Genomic DNA, 23,320 nt, shown 5'->3' with positions numbered 1-23,320 from the left:
AATGTACCCTATATTGGACAGGAACGGGCAGTCTGGGCTGTGTTTCCTGGTAAAATTGAACTTAGCACTTAAGAGCGCTTTCTGCGAGCTACTTAATGAACGTTAGTTATTCTTTCACTTCCATTTCACAAAAAAATTCACTTAAATATATTGCACGCAGCAGTGGCTATCCGTTTGTCAAGTGCTGAAATGTCGCCTACAGACTTAATTGTAGCACATGCTTGTTAAAAGTTTAGCCGAATGATCTTCACCCAATGTGCAAGTAATAATATTGTTAATAATAATATTGTTTAAAATTGTTCAATGACTAATTGCACGTTTTAATAATTATGCCATGTGAAATCATCTTTTCCATATTTAGTTTGGACTCATACCATTGTGCATTGCCTTTTGAAGTTTATATTAGTACTTATTTTTGCTATCATTGCTATATTAATATCTAATTTTAAACAGAACAAGTACTATTGTGGTAACAGATACAGCCCTTTTAATAAGGGTTGTGAATAGCACTGTGCTCCAGCCTCCCATGTAAGATCTCAGTAGCTTACAGTCCGAGTTTTGAATTTTATTTCTTTTTTATTATTATTTATTGGACACACACACACACCTAAGGTTTAAAATAGAGGTCTGCGCAGAATTTTTTTTTCGTCCCGCACCCACTTAAAATTCACTCTGTTTCATCGCTTAGAATGCTTTTTCCAACCTTTTTTTCCCTATGACGTCTGTCACTAATTATTAGCAAAATATGAATCAAAGGGAAACCATAGGTTTGTATCTAGTGCTATGTAAAAAATAACTTTTAACGGAACTAGCTATTTAACCAACATTTAGCCTATAAAGAATGTTCCTATAAAGACATGTTTTAGCGTACCCTGTTCAAAAACAGTCAACGGTGGCTGAATGCGCTATCTTTTAAGGTGCACTCGTGGCATCATTGGGATGCAAAGACATATTGCCAGGTTTACAGGGCATATTTAAAAAAAACATTCACGGTCAACGCAAAATGTAACAGACAAACATACATTAAATAGGGCAAATCATATCACTCAAAAGGTGTTCATGTGATCAGATGTCGGGATTGCGCTATTGTTAGTCAGGGCTGGGTTCCCGATAACGATTGAACTTAGCACTTAAGAACGCTTTCTACGAGCTACTTAAGGAACATTCATTGTTCATTTACATGTTTTTCCCAAAGATGCACGTAAAACAATCGCCCGCAGCTGGGTTTTAAAGTCGCCATGAAACAGAAGTAGCGATTGCCTTATTTTCCCCGTGGTGACGTATATCCGAATGAAATGGCTTTTGAGATTAAATAAGGCAGGGCTGGATTTGAATTTGTCCATCAAGATCTGATTGGATCGTTTGAAGTTGGGTCGTGTTGCTAATTGCTAATCGCTGTGATCTTCTCCCGGACCCCGCCCACCTGCCATACCTATGACCGGAAGTGAAGAGAGATCGTTTTGAGGAGGGGAGGAGATTTGCATTTTTGATTAAAGATTATGAGCACACACAACTTAAAAAAAAATAATGAAGCTCACAGATAAGTCATTTGTTAATAATACCACAATATAAAAAAATACATATAGTTTTTCATTTCAATTTCATTGCGACTTTAAGTGCTCCTTACGAGTCGCTATCCGTTTGTCAAGTGCTAAAATGTCACCTATAGAATCACTCGTAATTGTAGCAGCAGCTTAGGCTAAAGATCTTCAGCCGATGTGCACTATTTTTTTAAATATTATAATTTTTTTTTAAATGACTTATTAAATGTTTTAATAATTTGTGCATCATGAAATATTCTTTTTTCATATTTAGTTAGGACTCGGCCCACTGCGCAATGCCTTCTGCATTTTATATTTTAGTTTAGATTATTATTTGTATTTGTTTTTTATTACCTATGTTTATTTATTATTAGGGATTATTGCATTGTACCGTAAATATTTATTTGGTTTCTTTAATCAGATGCCATTTCCCTTCAAAACATTTTTACTGTAGATTAATAATAGAAGCAGTTAGGAACCATTTATCAATTTGCTAGTACCAACTTTTACCAAAAGTGTACCAAAAACGTTTTCCTTCTTTTTTTAATTCATGTTTAGTAATTTCCATTTGATTTCTCATTTGAATTTTAAATATATTATATTAAAGAAATTTAAACAAAGAACCCAATAAATAAATATACATTTAAAACATTACATTATCGTCATTGCAGGAGTGCAATTTGCCGGTTGTCTATTAGGTGACCTTGTAACTCTGTTGTCTTACAATGCACTTGTGAATTAACGATTACTCCAGAGCACTCGTAGATCTTCGATGATTTTCAAGTGCACCTTAAGTTACGAAGCTTTTGGGAAATGGACCGTAAGTCTAAGATGATTTGTACGATAGTTTTTACGATCTACTTAGCCTTATGATGCTTTTGGGAAACCCGGCACAGAGCTGCATTTCCCAAAAGCATCGTAACTTGAGTAGCACTTGAAAATCGTAATAGATCTACAGCTCTAACGTGATGATGGTTTGCCTTTCACCTATTCTTTTAAATGTAGAAGGCAATACTTGAGAGGAGACTAAAGATTTGCTTAATATAATGTGTAAAGTATGCATAGAACAGTGTATATATCTGTGCTGGTAAAATACATGTAAAATTAACATTACACAGAAAGGCATAAGATATTAATATAGCAATGATAGCAAAAATAAGTAATATTATAAACTTACAAAGGCAATTCACAATGGAATGAGTCCTAACTAAATATGGAAAAGATAATTTCACATGGCATAAATTATTAAAACGTGCAATTAGCCATTGAACAATATTAAACAATATTATTAACAATATTATTATATGCACATTGGGTGAAGATCATTCGGCTAAACTTTTAACAAGCGTGTGCTACAATTAAGAGTCATTCTATAGGCGACATTTCAGCACTTGACAAACGGATAGCCAGCCACTGTGTGCGATCTTATTTAAGTGCATTTTTGGGAAATGTACGTGAAAGAATAACGAACGTTCATTAAGTAGCTCGCAGAAAGCGCTCTTAAGTGCTAAGTTCAATTTTATCAGGAAACACAGGCCAGCCCGCCGTTCCCGTTAGGGAAGACCAGAGTTCCGACCGCTACCGTATTTATACTATATTTATATCCGTATTTAATCCCGCACCACAAGAATCCTTATAGGCATTTTACACGGTATGCTGCAAACAGTGAAGTCGCAATGCAGCCACATCTTTTCTCGTGTAGTGGAAGAGTTTTGTGCAGCATTTGTTAGGCAATAGCCTACACATTTTTATTACTGTGCCATCAGAATTTTTTTTAAAGTCGGAATGTAAATGCAAATAAGACTTAAAAAAGAGCATGATTGCTCTGTCATATGCACAACCTTATTAAAATGGCTGTAATCTGTTTCCACAATAGTATTTATCTGTTTAAAATGATTTTATTGGCATATGTCTGCTAAGGTATTAAATTAAAAATTAAAAATCAAAAATAAAACCGTTATTCATATTTTGTATTTTTGATCTGAACGCACAATCAGAAAATCGGAAAACAAATCGTTATTTGTTTTATCATTTTTGTTTATAATAAAAAAATTGAACAAACGATACACGGATTTACAATAATACATGTGTTGATTATTTACACTTGCACTTTCTTTGTGCAATGTTCACAGTTGAACTACTAACATTTGGCTCTTGCAATCAGGGACGGATTGGCAATCTGTGCGTTCTGGAAAAGTCCAGAACGGCCATTCAACGGAGGGCCGTCGCCCGCCCGACGGCAAAACAGTCTTATACGATCACTTATATGCTGCTACGTGTAAAACAAGAAGAAGAATCAGCCTACTAGCCGTAATTGGTCCACGGATTCCCGGAATTCGCGAGCGTCTATGTTTGCGAGTCTGAGCATCCACAGCCTGGTCATGATGAGAGACAGACTGATAACTTCACATTAGCAAAAGCTAAGTGCCAGTAGTAGCAGGACACGTGACATTATAATATACACAATATAAAAGTAAATAAAACTCGCGTGAAAATGAACGTAATGCGCAACTACTGTTAGAAAGAGACGTGATGTGTGTGCGTGCGTGTGTGTGTGTGTGTGTGTGTGCGTGTGTGTGTGTGTGTGTGTGTGTGTGTGTGTGTGTGTGTGTGTGTGTGTGTGTGTGTGTGTGTGTGTGTGTGTGTGTCCGTGCGTTTGTGAGAGAGAGAGAGGCGTGGGCGTGATTGAACAGTGGAAACTTAAAAACAGTACATACTCCATCATTTTGTCTACCCATTCTCACCAAGAGGCGTACAAATGACACGCAGTGTGATTATCGTGCAATAGATGCGCCAAATTCCGATTTTGTGTGCATATGATATGCCAGTCCTTCCCATTCACTTATATGGCGAATCGTTTCGGGTCGTTTTATTTATTGGTTTCTCATTTGTTTTCTGTTTTTTAAACCATTTTCGCTTGGGTTTAGGGTTAGATTTCAGATTTGTTTAAGCAGGTTATTTAATATACAGGTTTCCATGTTTTTGTCTATATTTAAGCCATGGTCGCTTGGAGTTTGGATTAGAGATGGGGTTTGGGTTAGGATGTCATTTTTATATAACAAAAAGTTGTTCTTACCCTAAACCCAAGCGACAATGGTAAAAAAAACAGAAAACAAATGAGAACCACAGACACACCAAAGCAAAAAATATTTATCCATCCCTGTTTAAAAACAGTCTGTGGGTGGACATTCATCGTATTGCATTGGGTTTCATCTCTTTCATTGACTTTATTGTATATAAGAGGTTGTAGTGAGCTCACATTTTCTGCTACAATGAAGACTAAATGGGTAAATACCAGGCATGCATTGCGACCACTCTTAATGTGCTAATATACAAGAAAGGGGGCTAAATAATTGACCAAATATTACTTGAACCAAAAAATCCTAGCTTGCACTTCCTGTCTGTCTTTCATCAGAGTTCCAAAAGCAGTTTTTCCTTGTCTTTCATATTTGTGTTTAGTATTGTGGAATTGGCAAAGACCTGGTGGTTATTTGTGAAAGCCATTTTCATTATTTCACAGCCTTATTATTATACATCAAAGTGTAATATAACATTGGCAAAATATTAAATAACCTTTGTCTGATAGTCTGATAGTATTGTGGCATTGTATCAGGACATCCTTGTGTCTGTTGCGCCTGGCTAAAGGTGAATGGCCGGATGATGGGCCTGTTTGGGAAAAAGTCCAGGGCTGTTTTTTAGCCCCAGCCCGTCCCTGCTTGCAATGTTAAACTGCAGTTGTTTTTAAACTATTTAAAAAAAAGAGTTCTCAACAGTGATGGGAGTAACGCGTTGCGCCTTGCTGTAATTCCACTATTTTTATCAGTAATGAGCATGTAACTGTGAGGAACGGGAACGGAAGACAAGAGAACCCAAGCGCAGACGATATCGGGGAATGAACATAGAACATTTATTTTATAAAACATGAAAACAAAAAGCCTGCGAGGGGGCAACACAACATTAAACATGAATTTACAACACTGACGTAACATGATGAAAACAAAAAACTGAATGAACACGAAAGACTGCAAAACATGACACGTAACAGCACAATGATCCAGCACAAGACAAGAGACAAGAGGAGATTAAATAGGGCAACTAAACAAGGGCAACACAGGTGCGAGGGATAACTGATAATGAATAATTAACAGGGAGAACAAGGGGGGCGGGGACTAGAGACGAGACACATGCCACAATAAACAAGGCATGCGCTTCCACATGAAACAAGAGACTGTCAGAACCCTGCCATTACAATAAAACATAAATATAAAACCAGACTCTTGTGGGAGAGTCCTGACAGTAACGAAGTATTTTTTTAAATCAAGTAACGCATTTACAATTACTGAAATTTAAATGAGTTCGTTACTCACATTACTCTATTTTGTAAAAAATAACACTTGCAGACTTGAACACTTGAAGAAATTTCTGATCTAACATCGCAGGATCGTGGTAGGCGGTGCAATGAATCATTAAACTTCATCATGGCTGACAGTCAGGGCTGTGCACAGACCTTTTGAGGGGCATGTACTGAAACTGAAAAAGGGCACCAATATTTCATTTCATTTCATTTATTCTTTATTTATACAGGGACAACGCACAACAACAGTGTTGTGCCAGAGTTAGCTATAGAGCTAATTTGCATCTGCAGTCCCTGGGCAGGATGATGTTACTAAAATTACAATATTAAAAGAAACAAACAAACAATACAATACATACAATATCACATTATACAACATTAAAAACACAAATCCAAGTCAATGATCACACATCTGATTTTCCTTAAGCCATACTTTAACCGTGATTTTAAAAATACTAAGTGTTTTACTTTCTCTGATATAAACAGGTATTAAATTCCATAGTTCTGCTGCTCTAACTGAATAAGACGATTGCCCAAAAACAGTTTTTTTTTATTTAGTTGAACAATCACCTCTAACTGATGACCTAGTCTGCCTGATATTATCTTTATAGAAAGTAACACATTGCTATTAATATCACATAATAATCGTCTTAAAAACTTTATATTAATTTACTATTAATGATTGAAAAAAATCACTATTAATGAATAAAAAAATCACATTTTATGATTGCTTGGCATTATACAGTGCAAAGGATATCTGGCCTTGTAAGTTGGCTTTAACAATTTACATCCTGGGTGGTTGTCTGTATTAGGCCTATTTGTAGTCATGTGTTTGTGAACTGCTCTTGTGTACTCGCTCTTATTTAATTGTAGAATATATTAATTTAAAAATGTTCCTCTGCTTAAATACAGTTAAATAAAAATATGTTTGAAGATAAAAAGCTATTCTGATTGGTTTTATAAGTTAATTTTTATTATTTGGTTAACATGTTTTTGTATGGGAAATAGGAGATTAAAGATCAAAATAGGAGATTATACTACACTTTAGCCATACCATTAGCATATTCAAAATGTATCTGCCTACCTGGCAAAAACTGTGCTGAGGAACCTTGGTCTTTTGAAGGTGCAAATAACTGCATTACTAAAAAATATACTAAATACTAAATAGACTTAACTCTATGCAGTTGATTTCAGAATAAAAAGTTATGAACCAAATAATCATACAACTCCCTTGACTAATTCAAGGCATAAGATACATACATATACAATAAGTTATCCAGGTGGCAGGGCAATATACTGTACATACTTGTATCATTTACAAGTTTCTTATCTTCTATCCAGTTTTCCTTAACTGGGCATCTGATGTCTAAGACCTTTCTAATCTCTAATGTTTTTGGTGTTAATGTAGGCTAGACATTTACCCGCGCAGGCTCGTCTTCCCGAGGGTCTGAATGAGATGTGTTGACTACCCGGGCTGCGTAGTTTAACGTCTTAAACGATTGAGACGAGTCATGCAAAAAAGCGGTAAAACCCCGACCCTGCATTCAGTATTGTTGTCAGGGGTGCCCTTCACATGCGTGAACACTTGTTTAAAAAACTGCTCGCACTTTGTCAAAAATTCCATTTGGTCACAGTTTGGAGCCCTTGCCCCCTGATTGCCCACTGATTAAGAGGTTTGACTGACAGTTTGAGCGGATCCAAAAAGATTTTGTTTTTTAATACATTTTATTTGATACGTTTATTTGTAAAACAGACAGGCAGAAGTAAATGGTTAACAATAGCATTGATTTATATATTAAAAACTTAATTACACACCTCAAAAAAGGGCACTTCGAAGTTAAGGACAAAAAGGGCATGTGTTCTGCACAGGTTGAGCCCTATCTGTGCACATGCCTGCTGACAGTGCGTAAAGAAAGAAAAGGAAAAATATAAACGGGACAACATAATTTTGTTTAAAAATTGTGTGCAAGTCATAATCCATCTGGTTTGTATATTATCTTTGCCAAGCAATCCAGTATGACATCAACTTGCATTTGTAGTCCACAGAGGTTTTTTTGCTATTTTTTACCATCTTCGCTTGGGTTTAGGGTTAGAACAACTTTTTGTTGTATAAAAATGACATCCTAACCCTATAACATCTAACCCCAACTCCAAGCGACCATGGCTTAAATATGGACAAAAACATGGAGAAACCTGTATATTAAAGCTCCACTGTGTAGGATCTGCTCCCATCTAGCTGTGAAATTCTATATGACAACCAACTGAATATTACTTTTTAGCCCCCCCCCCATTTGGAACGCGTTTTAACTCGTACGGTGGCCCGGCCGTGTCATGCCAAGGTTAACATGGCTTCCAGTAGCTACAAAGCAAAAGCAATGAAAAAATGAACAATTTGCAATGTCCTTTGCCTGTGCAGAGGCGCACCTTGTCAACAGGCAAGGCAGGCAACTGCTTGGAGCCCCGAGCCACTAGAGGGCCTCCGAGTTTGTTTCTCGGATGGCCAGCTACACCCGGTAGATGAAAATAGATACTCAACATGACTATGAACATGACTGCATATAAAAATTCTGATTGGATGGAATGTTGATTGACATTGGCTTAGCCCAGTCAAAATCCAACCCAGGTGGATAACTTGCCAGTTTTGAAAATGAACGTAGCGATTGCGGGTGACATTGTATCGTTCAGTAGTGCTGTCGCAGTTGATCTGTACGGATCACGACCCATGGTCAGGCTCGCATGTGATTCCCAGATTAATACGCAAATTTAAATAGGAAAAGTTTATCATTTGTACGTGTTTCAAAGGCTTGCAAATGCTAACACTCAAGTGATTTAAAACAACTTAACCGCAAAAAGGCGCTTAAGTGAGCAGCCCTCATACGCATGTGTGGTTTAATGTGTCAGCTCCAGCTCCAGTCAGGCACGTGCCCAAGTGTAAATCTTTTGTGCCCCGGTGTAAATCTCAAGTTTAAATTTTAGCAGTTATAGTGCAATCCTTTACAAAGACGGATCTATATGCAATGTAGTTACCCAATTTACGCTTGTAAAAGCGACAAAGCAGTCGCAATGACGCGTGCACGCACGTATTCATGTCCGCGCGCGTCTTTGCGTTCATTCGCGCACAACCGCAATCAAAAGATGCCACACAAGTGAGTTAGCTTATGAAAACATGACGAGACTAAAGGAAGTTTCTAAATAACAATGCTTATCTTATTTTGACTCGATCACTATTGGCTTCTGTAGATGTACATTAGAAATGTTTTGTGCAAAGCAGGGAAAGGGAAGAAGAAAGGAGAGATGATCAGTTTAAGGGAGGTAAGACAAACTACATCCTCACCCTGTCAGGTCTCAAACATTATCAAACAAATCTCAGGAAAACCTCTTGTCAAGTCTATAGAATTGCATTGTTGCTGAGAAAATCAACATATGTATGTGTTATACTGTTCTGTATTTTCAGATATGAAATTAATATTTAGTTTACTAATATTTAACTCTGGACACTAACTTATATACAGTAACAGTTAGCAGTAACTATGATTGAGATTATTTAGTATAGCAGTCATAAAATGACTGGTTTCTTAAAATATTCTTGTAAAAATAAGTTGTGAGTCATTGCTATCATTGTATAATGTAGAAAATATTTCTCTGCTGACATTATTTCCAAACATGTTATGCCATTTATGCATCCAAACATGTTAATAATGTTAGGTATGATGATGATTACACTTGTATATATGTATCTTTCGCAGTAACTGTTGCACTGTAGAATAATGGGTTAAGCAAAGGCCATTGTATAGAAGTTTTGCACACTTCTTGCACACAGGGAATTTTCTGCTTGGGGCCCCCATAGACCCTAGAATCGCCTCTGTGTCTGTGATCCGTAAAAGCACAGAGATTTATGTTAAACATGGAAAAAGTCTGATTGTCATGATATGTCCGCTTAAAATCACATACAAAAAGCAACCATAAACGTAGGTTAGACACTCCTTTTTCATCGACGTGAGGAAAAATATCCCAGGGGCTGTTACACTTGGTATTAAGATGTCTTTTCGTGGATTGGATCACAAGTGGACGAGAGAGACACATCACGTTTACACTTGGTGTTTAAATCCGTCTCTTTTTGTTCATTTTCGAGCGCTTCTCTCCAGATTACTGAGGGGATGGTCTGTGGACGAGTCCCTCTCTTGTCATTTAATCATGAGCGGGAGTAATAACGGGTTTAAATGGACGCAAACTAATATTATGTCAGAGTCCAATGCTTATGTGTTAAGTAAACATGTTAAATGTCCATGTATATGTAAGAGCTTTCTCTGATATTGGTGAAATAAGATCGCTAAACTTTCACACGCTTGTAAAATAAAACGAAAGACGCGCAGATCAGTGGCGTTAGTTTTATCAATGAAAGGCTAAAAATAGGGCTGTCACCGTGTGTTTGTGCTAGAGGTCAGAAAAGATTAAAAACATTTATCTCAGTACCTCAGATTACATAAATGGGCGTGGAGACGGCGTGTGGCTGTTCGAACACATGAAACCACATGCGTGTTTACACTAACAAGTGTTATGCATAACCATGCTAAAGTTAGCCAAGGAACTATAAAACTTCAAGTTTACAATATAGACTGTGTAGATGTAAATGAATATGCTGAATTACCTGTGTAGAAGGAAGTAGGCAACTTCGATGTCCCTTGAGCCCAATCTTGGAAAACTAACATTATTCCAATATTGACTTTGGTCTTGTTGTTTTTCCTGTCATGTTGTCGTTTAAAATCCCTGTTTCGCTTCCTTGGCGACGTGTTTTAATGTCCTCGAAAATAGGTCTTCAACAGGCTTTCAAATCTGCCTCAAATCAAAGCATTAGATCGCGGGATCATCACTGTACGTGCAGCTGTTTTGAATCCGAAGGATTCAGTCTACACAGATCGCATATGTGGGATGCATACGTCATCAAGCCTGCTTTATTTAAATTAACTGAGCATTACATTCGCAAGTCATAAGCATATTGTCAGAATAATTGTCAGCTTTATAATTGTTAATATTCTGAAATAAGACTGTCTTGATGACATATAAATTAAGCAAATCTAAAATCTAACCCTAAACCCAAGCAAAAATAGTTTAAAAAACAGAAAAAAATTGAGAAACCAATAAATAAAATGACAAAATAGATGCACCGTTTAAGTGAATGGGAAGGACTGACGTATCATATGCATGCCAAAGTGGAATTTGGGGTATGTATTGCACGATCCTTACACTTCGTGCTAATTATACGCATCTACGTTAGACTGGGTCATTTGGTTTTACTTGCTCCGTATCCGACAAAACAATCCACTCACTATGTGTCTGTCCGACAAAACAATCCACATACTCCGTTTTCTGATTAAACATCTTCCTTTAGTCTTGTGTATCATTTAAATCAAACATAAAAAATATACAAACAATATAAGACTAAAGAGCGCACTACCCATGCCGCAAGCTACACAAGCTGTGTCCCAATTCAAGGGCTGCGACCTGAAAAGGTGAGCACTCGCCTTTCAAGGTGGAAGCCTCAGAAGTCCACGAAGAGAACTGAAATGAGACGGTCTAACCTTCGGAGGACCCATAATTTGCGTCAGCTGCTGCACGCGCACCGCGCCTGTCAGCAGGACACAGCAGAGACGTTTCTGACCTATTAAAATAAATATGGAATCAGAAAAATAATAATTTATTTTAGAAAATATGACACGTTGACACAATTGTCTCCAAATTCTTAAAGAGACAGTACACATTTTAACACATTATATATTTTCAATATAAACATACAGAATATTTGTCTAAATGGTCTAAATGATATACATGAATAAACTAAGCTTACATATTAAGATCATTTCTAAAAAATATTCAAAGGCTGAATCTAAAGCAAAATAGGCTCCTACAGTATGTAAAATAGCCCATACATATCATTTTATTGTTTGACTGTTCACTACTGTTCATATTTACATTTAAAAAGCAGACATAAAAGTAACTTAAAAGTTACTTTCCATAGTACAGTAACTAATTACTTTTGATATACAGTAACTGGTAGAGTAATTCAATTATTTTTAAAAGAAGTAACTAGTAACTGTAACTAATTACACATTTTCAGTATTTTGCCCAACACTGGTTTTCAGTAATTTAAAGGCGAAATACTGGATACAAGATATGTGCTGCTTTTTTTTAAATGGATCTTTTTAAATATATGTCCTATAACAAAAAGTTACAAAAAAGTTACATAAGTTATAACATATATAATAATAATTATTGTTATAATAGTATTATATTAAATAATAATAAATATTTAAAAAATAACATTTATAATTGGTAAAAGTAAAAAATACAAAAGGTAAAAATAGGGGTGGCCCACATTATATTTTTATTTTTAATATCTGACCCTCGAGAAGTTGAAGACCCCTGTTTTATGGTAAGCGAATGTCAGCAGTCTTCCAATAAGCAAGCCAATTGGGCAAGAGTGATCAAGGGGTGAAAAAAACGTCTTTTGGTAGAAAGAAAAAACTGTAATAAAGCTAGACTAAACTGAGAAGACCAGATCTCATCTGACACGTTACAGCTGCAATCAATTATCATTAATAAAAAATAACGATCAAGACCTCATACACGAGCTCAGTGAATTTTAATTCATCACATTATCACCTTTGTTAAAAATGCCATGTAGAAATATGATTCTTAGATTATAAGAATCAAGTCAAAATATTTAAAAAATGAAATAAACGATGACCACTTCAGGGTTAATTACAATAATCATATACTGTATATCTAAAAAAATGTTTGTTTGTTTTTACATCTGCTAAAGCTGCTAGTAGCACCACACCAACAACCACAACAGTTGGTCAAACAACCACTACTGTTGCTCCATCCACTACAACTGCTGCTACGACAACCACAACTGTTCCTCCAACAACCTTAACTGTTCCACCAACAACCACGACAGTTCCTCCAACAACCACGACTGGTCCTCCAACAACCACGACTGTTCCACCAACAACCACAACTGTTCCACCAACAACCTTGACTGTTCCTCCAACAACCACGACTGTTCCATCAACTACCACTACAGTTCCTCCAACAACCACAACTGTTCCTCCAACAACAACAACTGTTGCTCCAACAACAACAACAGTTCCTCCAACAACAACAACTGTTGCTCCAACAACAACAACTGTTCCTCCAACAACAACAACTGTTGCTCCAACAACAACAACTGTTCCTCCAACAACCACGACTGTTCCTCCAACAACCACGACTGTTCAACCAACAACCACAACTGTTCCACCAACAACCACAACTGCTCCACCAACTACCACTACAGTTCCTCCAACAACCACAACTGTTCCACCAACAACCACAACTGTTCCACCAACAACCACAAATGTTCCACCAACAACCACTACAGTTCCTCCAACAACAACTACAGTTCCTCCAACAACCACTACAGTTCCTACAACAACCACAACAATTCCTTCAACAACCACAACAGTTCCACCAACAACCACAACTGTTCCACCAACAACCACAACTGTTCCACCAACAACCACGACTGTTCCACCAACAACCACGACAGTTCCACCAATTACCACGACAGTTCCATCAACAACCACGACTGTTCCACCAACAACCACGACAGTTCCTCCAACAACCACAACTTTTCCACCAACGACCACTACAGTTCCTCCAACAACCACGACTGTTCCACCAACAACCACTACAGTTCCTCCAACAACCACTACAGTTCCTCCAACAACCACGACTGTTCCACCAACAACCACAACAGTTCCTCCAACAACCACAACTGTTCCACCAACAACCACAACTGTTCCTCCAACAACCACAACTTTTCCACCAACGACCACTACAGTTCCTCCAACAACCACGACTGTTCCACCAACAACCACAACTGTTCCAACAACAACCACAACTGTTCCTCCAACAACCAAGACTGTTCCACCAACAACCACGACAGTTCCTCCAACAACCACGACTGTTCCACCAACAACCTCGACTGTTCCTCCAACAACCGCGACTGTTCCACCAACAACCACGACAGTTCATCCAACAACCACGACTGTTCCACCAACAACCACAACAGTTCCTCCAACAACCACAACAGTTCCTCCAACAACCACAACTGTCCCTCCAACTACCACGACTGTTCCAACAACAACCACGACAGTTCCTCCAACAACCACGACTGTTCCTCCAACAACCACGACTGTTCCTCCAACAACCACATCTGTTCCACCAACAACCACGACTGTCCCTCCAACTACCACGACTGTCCCTCCAACTACCACGACTGTTCCAACAACTACCACGACTGTTCCTTCAACAACCACGACTGTTCCTTCAACAACCACGACTGTTCCTCCAACAACCACAACAGTTCCTCCAACAACCACAACAGTTCCTCCAACAACCACAACAGTTCCTCCAACAACCACGACTGTTCCACCAACAACCACGACTGTTCCACCAACAACCACGACTGTTCCACCAACAACCACGACTGTTCCACCAACAACCACGACTGTTCCACCAACAACAACTGTTCCACCAACAACCACGACTGTCCCTCCAACTACCACGACTGTTCCAACAACAACCATGACAGTTCCTCCAACAACCACGACTGTTCCTCCAACAACCACGACTGTCCCTCCAACAACCACGACTGTCCCTCTAACAACCACGACTGTCCCTCCAACAACCACGACTGTCCCTCCAACTACCACGACTGTTCCAACAACAACCACGACAGTTCCTCCAACAACCACGACTGTTCCTCCAACAACCACATCTGTTCCACCAACAACCACGACTGTCCCACCAACAACCACGACTGTTCCAACAACTACCACGACTGTTCCACCAACTACTACGACTGTTCCTTCAACAACCACGACTCTTCCACCAACTACTACTACAGTTCCACCAACAACCACAACAGTTCCTCCAACAACCACAACAGTTCCTCCAACAACCACAACTGTTCCACCAACGACCACGACTGTTCCACCAACAACCACGACTGTTCCACCAACAACCACGACTGTTCCACCAACAACCACGACTGTTCCACCAACAACCACGGCTGTTCCACCGACAACAACAGTTCCACCAACAACCACAACTATCCCTCCAACTACCACGACTGTTCCAACAACAACCACGACAGTTCCTCCAACAACCACGACAGTTCCTCCAACAACCACGACTGTCCCTCCAACAACCACGACTGTACCTCCAACTACCACGACTGTTCCAACAACTACCACGACAGTTCCTCCAACTACCACGACTGTTCCACCAACTACCACGACTGTTCCACCAACTACCACGACTGTTCCTCCAACAACCACAACAGTTCCACCAACAACCACGACAGTTCCTCCAACAACCACAACAGTTCCTCCAACAACCACGACAGTTCCTCCAACAACCACGACTGTTCCACCAACAACCACGACTGTTCCTCCAACAACCACGACTGTTCCACCAACAACCACGACTGTTCCACCAACAACCACGACTGTTCCTCCAACAACCACGACTGTTCCACCAACAACCACGACTGTTCCTCCAACAACCACGACTGTTCCACCAACAACCACGACTGTTCCACCAACAACCACGACTGTTCCTCCAACAACCACGACTGTTCCACCAACAACCTCGACTGTTCCACCAACAACCACGACTGTTCCACCAACAACCACAACTGTTCCACCAACAACCACGACTGTTCCACCAACAACCACGACTGTTCCACCAACAACCACGAGTGTTCCTCCAACAACCACATCTGTTCCACCAACAACCACGACTGTCCCTTCAACTACCACGACTGTTCCACCAACTACCACGACAGTTCCTCCAACAACCACGACTGTTCCACCAACAACCACGACTGTTCCACCAACAACCACGACTGTCCCTCCAACAACCACAACTGTCCCTCCAACAACCACAACTGTTCCACCAACAACCACTACAGTTCCTCCAACAACCACTACAGTTCCTCCAACTACCACGACTGTTCCACCAACAACCACGACAGTTCCTCCAACAACCACGACAGTTCCTCCAACAACCACGACTGTTCCACCAACAACCACGACTGTCCCTGCAACAACCACGACTGTTCCACCAACAACCACGACTGTTCCACCAACAACCACGACTGTTCCACCAACTACCACGACAGTTCCTCCAACAACCACCACACTACCACCAACAACCACGACAGTTCCACCAACAACCACGACAGTTCCACCAACAACCACGACAGTCACCAACTACCACGACTGTTCCTCCAACAACCACGACTGTTCCTCCAACAACCACAACTGTTCCACCAACTACCACGACAGTTCCACCAACAACCACAACAGTTCCACCAACTACCACGACTGTTCCACCAACTACCACGACTGTTCCACCAACAACCACGACTGTTCCTCCAACAACCACGACTGTTCCTCCAACAACCACAACAGTTCCACCAACAACCACGACTGTTCCACCAACTACAACGACAGTTCCACCAACTACCACGACTGTTCCTCCAACAACCACGACTGTTCCTCCAGCAACCACAACTGTTCCACCAACTACCACGACAGTTCCTCCAACAACCACAACAGTTCCACCAACTACCACAACAGTTCCTCCAACAACCACGACAGTTCCTCCAACAACCACGACTCTTCCACCAACAACCACGACAGTTCCACCAACAACCACGACAGTTCCACCAACAACCACGACTGTTCCTCCAACATCCACGACTGTTCCACCAACTACCACAACAGTTCCTCCAACAACCACAACAGTTCCTCCAACAACCACGACTGTTCCACCAACTACCACGACTGTTCCTCCAACAACCACGACTGTTCCTCCAACAACCACAACTGTTCCACCAACAATCACGACAGTTCCTCCAACAACCACGACAGTTCCTCCAACAACCACGACTGTTCCACCAACTACCACGACTGTTCCACCAACAACCACGACTGTTCCTCCGACAACCACGACTGTTCCACCAACAACCACAACAGTTCCACCAACTACCACGACTGTTCCACCAACTACCACAACAGTTCCACCAACTACCACGACAGTTCCTCCAACAACCACGACAGTTCCACCAACAACCACGACTGTTCCACCAACAACCACGACTCTTCCACCAACAACCACGACTGTTCCACCAACAACCACAACAGTTCCTCCAACAACCACGACTGTTCCACCAACAACCACGACTGTTCCACCAACAACCACGACTGTTCCACCAACAACCACGACTGTTCCACCAACAACCACGACTGTTCCACCAACAACCACGACTGTTCCACCAACAACCACAACTGTCCCTGCAACAACCACGACTGTTCCACCAACAACCACGACTGTTCCACCAACAACCACGACTGTTCCACCAACAACCACGACTGTTCCACCAACTACAACGACAGTTCCACCAACAACCACGACAGTTCCACCAACAACCACGACTGTTCCTCCAACAACCACGACTGTTCCACCAACAACCACGACTGTTCCTCCAACAACCACGACAGTTCCTCCAACAACCACGACTCTTCCACCAACAACCACGACAGTTCCACCAACAACCACGACAGTTCCACCAACAACCACGACTGTTCCACCAACAACCACAACAGTTCCTCCAACAACCACAACAGTTCCTCCAACAACCACGACTGTTCCACCAACTTCCACGACTGTTCCTCCAACAACCACGACTGTTCCTCCAACAACCACAACTGTTCCACCAACTACCACGACAGTTCCACCAACAACCACAACAGTTCCACCAACTACCACGACTGTTCCACCAACTACCACGACTGTTCCACCAACTACCACGACTGTTCCACCAACAACCACGACTGTTCCACCAACAACCACGACTGTCCCTGCAACAACCACGACAGTTCCACCAACAACCACGACAGTTCCACCAACAACCACGACAGTTCCACCAACAACCACGACTGTTCCACCAACTACAACGACAGTTCCACCAACAACCACGACAGTTCCACCAACAACCACGACTGTTCCTCCAACACCCACGACTGTTCCACCAACAACCACGACTGTTCCTCCAACAACCACAACAGTTCCTCCAACAACCACGACTGTTCCACCAACAACCACGACAGTTCCACCAACAACCACGACAGTTCCACCAACAACCACGACTGTTCCACCAACAACCACAACAGTTCCTCCAACAACCACAACAGTTCCTCCAACAACCACGACTGTTCCACCAACTACCACGACTGTTCCTCCAACAACCACGACTGTTCCTCCAACAACCACAACTGTTCCACCAACTACCACGACAGTTCCACCAACAACCACAACAGTTCCACCAACTACCACGACTGTTCCACCAACTACCACGACTGTTCCACCAACTACCACGACTGTTCCTCCAACAACCACGACTGTTCCTCCAACAACCACAACTGTTCCACCAACTACCACGACAGTTCCTCCAACAACCACAACAGTTCCACCAACTACCACAACAGTTCCTCCAACAACCACGACAGTTCCTCCAACAACCACGACTCTTCCACCAACAACCACGACAGTTCCACCAACAACCACGACAGTTCCACCAACAACCACGACTGTTCCTCCAACATCCACGACTGTTCCACCAACAACCACAACAGTTCCTCCAACAACCACAACAGTTCCTCCAACAACCACGACTGTTCCACCAACTACCACGACTGTTCCACCAACTACCACGACTGTTCCTCCAACAACCACGACTGTTCCTCCAACAACCACAACTGTTCCACCAACTACCACGACAGTTCCCCCAACAACCACAACAGTTCCACCAACTACCACGACTGTTCCACCAACTACCATGACTGTTCCACCAACAACCACTACTGTTCCACCAACAACCATGACTGTTCCTCCAACAACCACGACTGTTCCACCAACAACCACGACAGTTCCACCAACAACCACAACAGTTCCACCAACTACCACGACAGTTCCTCCAACAACCACAACAGTTCCACCAACAACCACGACTGTTCCACCAACAACCACGACAGTTCCACCAACAACCACGACAGTTCCTCCAACAACCACGACAGTTCCTCCAACAACCACGACTGTTCCACCAACAACCACGACTGTCCCTGCAACAACCACGACTGTTCCACCAACAACCACGACAGTTCCACCAACAACCACGACTGTTCCTCCAACATCCACGACTGTTCCACCAACAACCACAACAGTTCCTCCAACAACCACAACAGTTCCTCCAACAACCACGACTGTTCCACCAACTACCACGACGGTTCCTCCAACAACCACGACTGTTCCTCCAACAACCACAACAGTTCCACCAACTACCACGACAGTTCCTCCAACAACCACAACAGTTCCTCCAACAACCACAACAGTTCCACCAACAACCACGACTGTTCCACCAACAACCACGACAGTTCCTCCAACAACCACGACAGTTCCTCCAACAACCACGACTGTTCCACCAACAACCACGACTGTCCCTGCAACAACCACGACTGTTCCACCAACAACCACGACAGTTCCACCAACAACCACGACTGTTCCACCAACAAGCACGACTGTTCCACCAACTACCACGACAGTTCCTCCAACAACCACGACAATTCCTCCAACAACCACGACAGTTCCTCCAACAACCACGACAGTTCCACCAACAACCACGACAGTTCCACCAACAACCACTACTGTTCCACCAACAACCACGACAGTTCCTCCAACAACCACGACTGTCCCTGCAACAACCACGACAGTTCCACCAACAACCACGACTGTTCCACCAACAACCACGACTGTTCCACCAACAACCACGACTGTTCCACCAACTACCACGACAGTTCCACCAACAACCACGACAGTTCCACCAACAACCACGACTGTTCCTCCAACAACCACGACTGTTCCACCAACAACCACGACTTTTCCTCCAACAACCACGACAGTTCCTCCAACAACCACGACAGTTCCACCAACAACCACGACAGTTCCACCAACAACCACGACAGTTCCACCAACAACCACGACTGTTCCACCAACAACCACAACAGTTCCTCCAACAACCACAACAGTTCCTCCAACAACCACGACTGTTCCACCAACTACCACGACTGTTCCTCCAACAACCACGACTGTTCCTCCAACAACCACAACTGTTCCACCAACTACCACGACAGTTCCACCAACCACAACAGTTCCTCCAACAACCACGACTGTTCCACCAACTACCACGACTGTTCCTCCAACAACCACGACTGTTCCTCCAACAACCACGACTGTTCCACCAACTACCACGACTGTCCCACCAACTACCACGACTGTTCCACCAACTACCACGACTGTTCCACCAAGCACCACGACTGTTCCACCAACTACCACGACAGTTCCTCCAACAACCACAACAGTTCCACCAACTACCACAACAGTTCCTCCAACAACCACGACAGTTCCTCCAACAACCACGACTCTTGCACCAACAACCACGACAGTTCCACCAACAACCACGACAGTTCCACCAACAACCACGACTGTTCCTCCAACATCCACGACTGTTCCACCAACAACCACAACAGTTCCTCCAACAACCACAACAGTTCCTCCAACAACCACGACTGTTCCACCACCTACCACGACTGTTACTCCAACAACCACGACTGTTCCTCCAACAACCACACCATTTCCACCAACTACCACGACAGTTCCTCCAACAACCACGACAGTTCCACCAACAACCACGACTGTTCCACCAACAACCACGACTGTTCCACCAACAACCACGACTGTTCCTCCAACAACCACGACTGTTCCTCCAACAACCACAACTGTTCCACCAACTACCACGACAGTTCCTCCAACAACCACAACAGTTCCACCAACTACCACGACAGTTCCTCCAACAACCACAACAGTTCCACCAACAACCACGACTGTTCCACCAACAACCACGACAGTTCCACCAACAACCACGACAGTTCCTCCAACAACCACGACAGTTCCTCCAACAACCACGACTGTTCCACCAACAACCACGACTGTCCCTGCAACAACCACGACTGTTCCACCAACAACCACGACAGTTCCACCAACAACCACGACTGTTCCTCCAACAACAACGACAGTTCCTCCAACAACCACGACAGTTCCTCCAACAACCACAACTGTTCCACCAACTACCACGACTGTTCCTCCAACTACCACGACTGTTCCTCCAACAACCACGACTGTTCCTCCAACAACCACAACAGTTCCACCAACTACCACAACAGTTCCTCCAACAACCACAACAGTTCCACCAACAACCACGACTGTTCCACCAACAACCACGACAGTTCCTCCAACAACCACGACAATTCCTCCAACAACCACGACTGTTCCACCAACAACCACAACTGTCCCTGCAACAACCACGACTGTTCCACCAACCACCCCGACTGTTCCACCAACAACCACGCCAGTTCCACCAACAACCCCGACTGTGCCACCAACTACCACGACAGTTCCTCCAACAACCACGACAATTCCTCCAACACCCACGACAGTTCCTCCAACAACCACGACTCTTCCACCAACAACCACGACTGTTCCACCAACAACCACAACAGTTCCTCCAACAACCACAACAGTTCCTCCAACAACCACGACTGTTCCACCAACAACCACGACTCTTCCACCAACAACCACAACAGTTCCTCCAACAACCACGACTGTTCCACCAACAACCACGACTGTTCCACCAACAACCACGACTGTTCCACCAACAACCACGACTGTTCCCCCAACATCCACGACTGTTCCACCAACAACCACAACAGTTCCTCCAACAACCACAATAGTTCCTCCAACAACCACGACTGTTCCACCAACAACCACGACTGTTCCACCAACTTCCACTACTGTTACTCCAACAACCACAACTGTTCCACCAACTACCACGACTGTTCCTCCAACTACCACGACAGTTCCTCCAACAACCACGACAGTTCCACCAACAACCACGACAGTTCCACCAACTACCACGACAGTTCCTCCAACAACCACGACAATTCCTCCAACAACCACGACAGTTCCTCCAACAACCACGACTCTTCCACCAACAACCACGACAGTTCCACCAACAACCACAACAGTTCCTCCAACAACCACAACAGTTCCTCCAACAACCACGACTGTTCCACCAACAACCACGACTGTTCCACCAACAACCACAACAGTTCCTCCAACAACCACGACTGTTCCACCAACAACCACGACTGTTCCACCAACAACCACGACTGTTCCACCAACATCCACGACTGTTCCCCCAACATCCACGACTGTTCCACCAACAACCACAACAGTTCCTCCAACAACCACAATAGTTCCTCCAACAACCACGACTGTTCCACCAACAACCACGACTGTTCCACCAACTACCACGACAGTTCCTCCAACAACCACAACAGTTCCACCAACTACTACGACTGTTCCACCAACTACCACGACTGTTCCTCCAACAACCACGACTGTTCCTCCAACAACCACGACTCTTCCACCAACTACCACGACAGTTCCACCAACAACCACGACAGTTCCACCAACAACCACGACTGTTCCCCCAACATCCACGACTGTTCCACCAACAACCACAACAGTTCCTCCAACAACCACAACAGTTCCTCCAACAACCACGACTGTTCCACCAACTACCACGACTGTTCCACCAACAACCACAACAGTTCCTCCAACAACCACAATTTTTCCTCCAACTACCACGACTGTTCCACCAACTACCACTACTGTTCCTCCAACAACCACGACTGTTCCTCCAACAACCACGACTGTTCCACTAATAACCACGACAGTTCCTCCAACAACCACAACAGTTCCACCAACTACCACGACTGTTCCACCAACAACCACGACTGTTCCACCAACTTCCACGACTGTTCCTCCAACAACCACGACTGTTCCTCCAACAACCACAACTGTTCCTCCAACTACCACGACAGTTCCTCCAACAACAACAACAGTTCCACCAACAACCACGACACTTCCTCCAACAACCACAACTGTTCCACCAACAACCACTACAGTTCCTCCAACTACCACGACAGTTCCTCCAACAACCACAACAGTTACACCAACAACCACGACTGTTCCACCAACAACCACGACTGTTCCTTCAACAACCACGACTGTTCCACCAACAACCACGACTGTTCCACCAACAACCACGACTGTTCCACCAACAACCACGACTGTCCCTCCAACAACCACAACTGTCCCTCCAACAACCACAACTGTTCCACCAACAACCACTACT

At 42.8% G+C, this 23,320-nt stretch overlaps 1 protein-coding gene across 1 annotated transcript in view; it reads left to right on the top strand.

Annotated features, from left to right (window-relative positions):
• Positions 1-17,326: 17,326 nt before the first annotated feature.
• LOC129453105 (uncharacterized) overlaps positions 17,327-23,320 on the top strand; it is a gene marked incomplete at its 5' end in the record, with an annotated part of 53,638 nt that continues 47,644 nt past the window's right edge. Inside the window, 2 exons of the mRNA XM_073862418.1 lie at positions 17,327-17,428; positions 18,350-18,688. Of these exons, the coding sequence (XP_073718519.1) occupies positions 17,327-17,428; positions 18,350-18,688 (441 nt within the window). The remainder of the gene's footprint in view (positions 17,429-18,349; positions 18,689-23,320) is intronic.

This window comes from Misgurnus anguillicaudatus, chromosome 23 (assembly GCF_027580225.2).
Source record: "Misgurnus anguillicaudatus chromosome 23, ASM2758022v2, whole genome shotgun sequence".
In the NCBI taxonomy this organism is placed as follows: Eukaryota; Metazoa; Chordata; class Actinopteri; order Cypriniformes; family Cobitidae; genus Misgurnus; species Misgurnus anguillicaudatus.
Note: the sequence above shows the minus strand (reverse complement) of the source record. Positions and strands in the feature narration are given on the sequence as shown.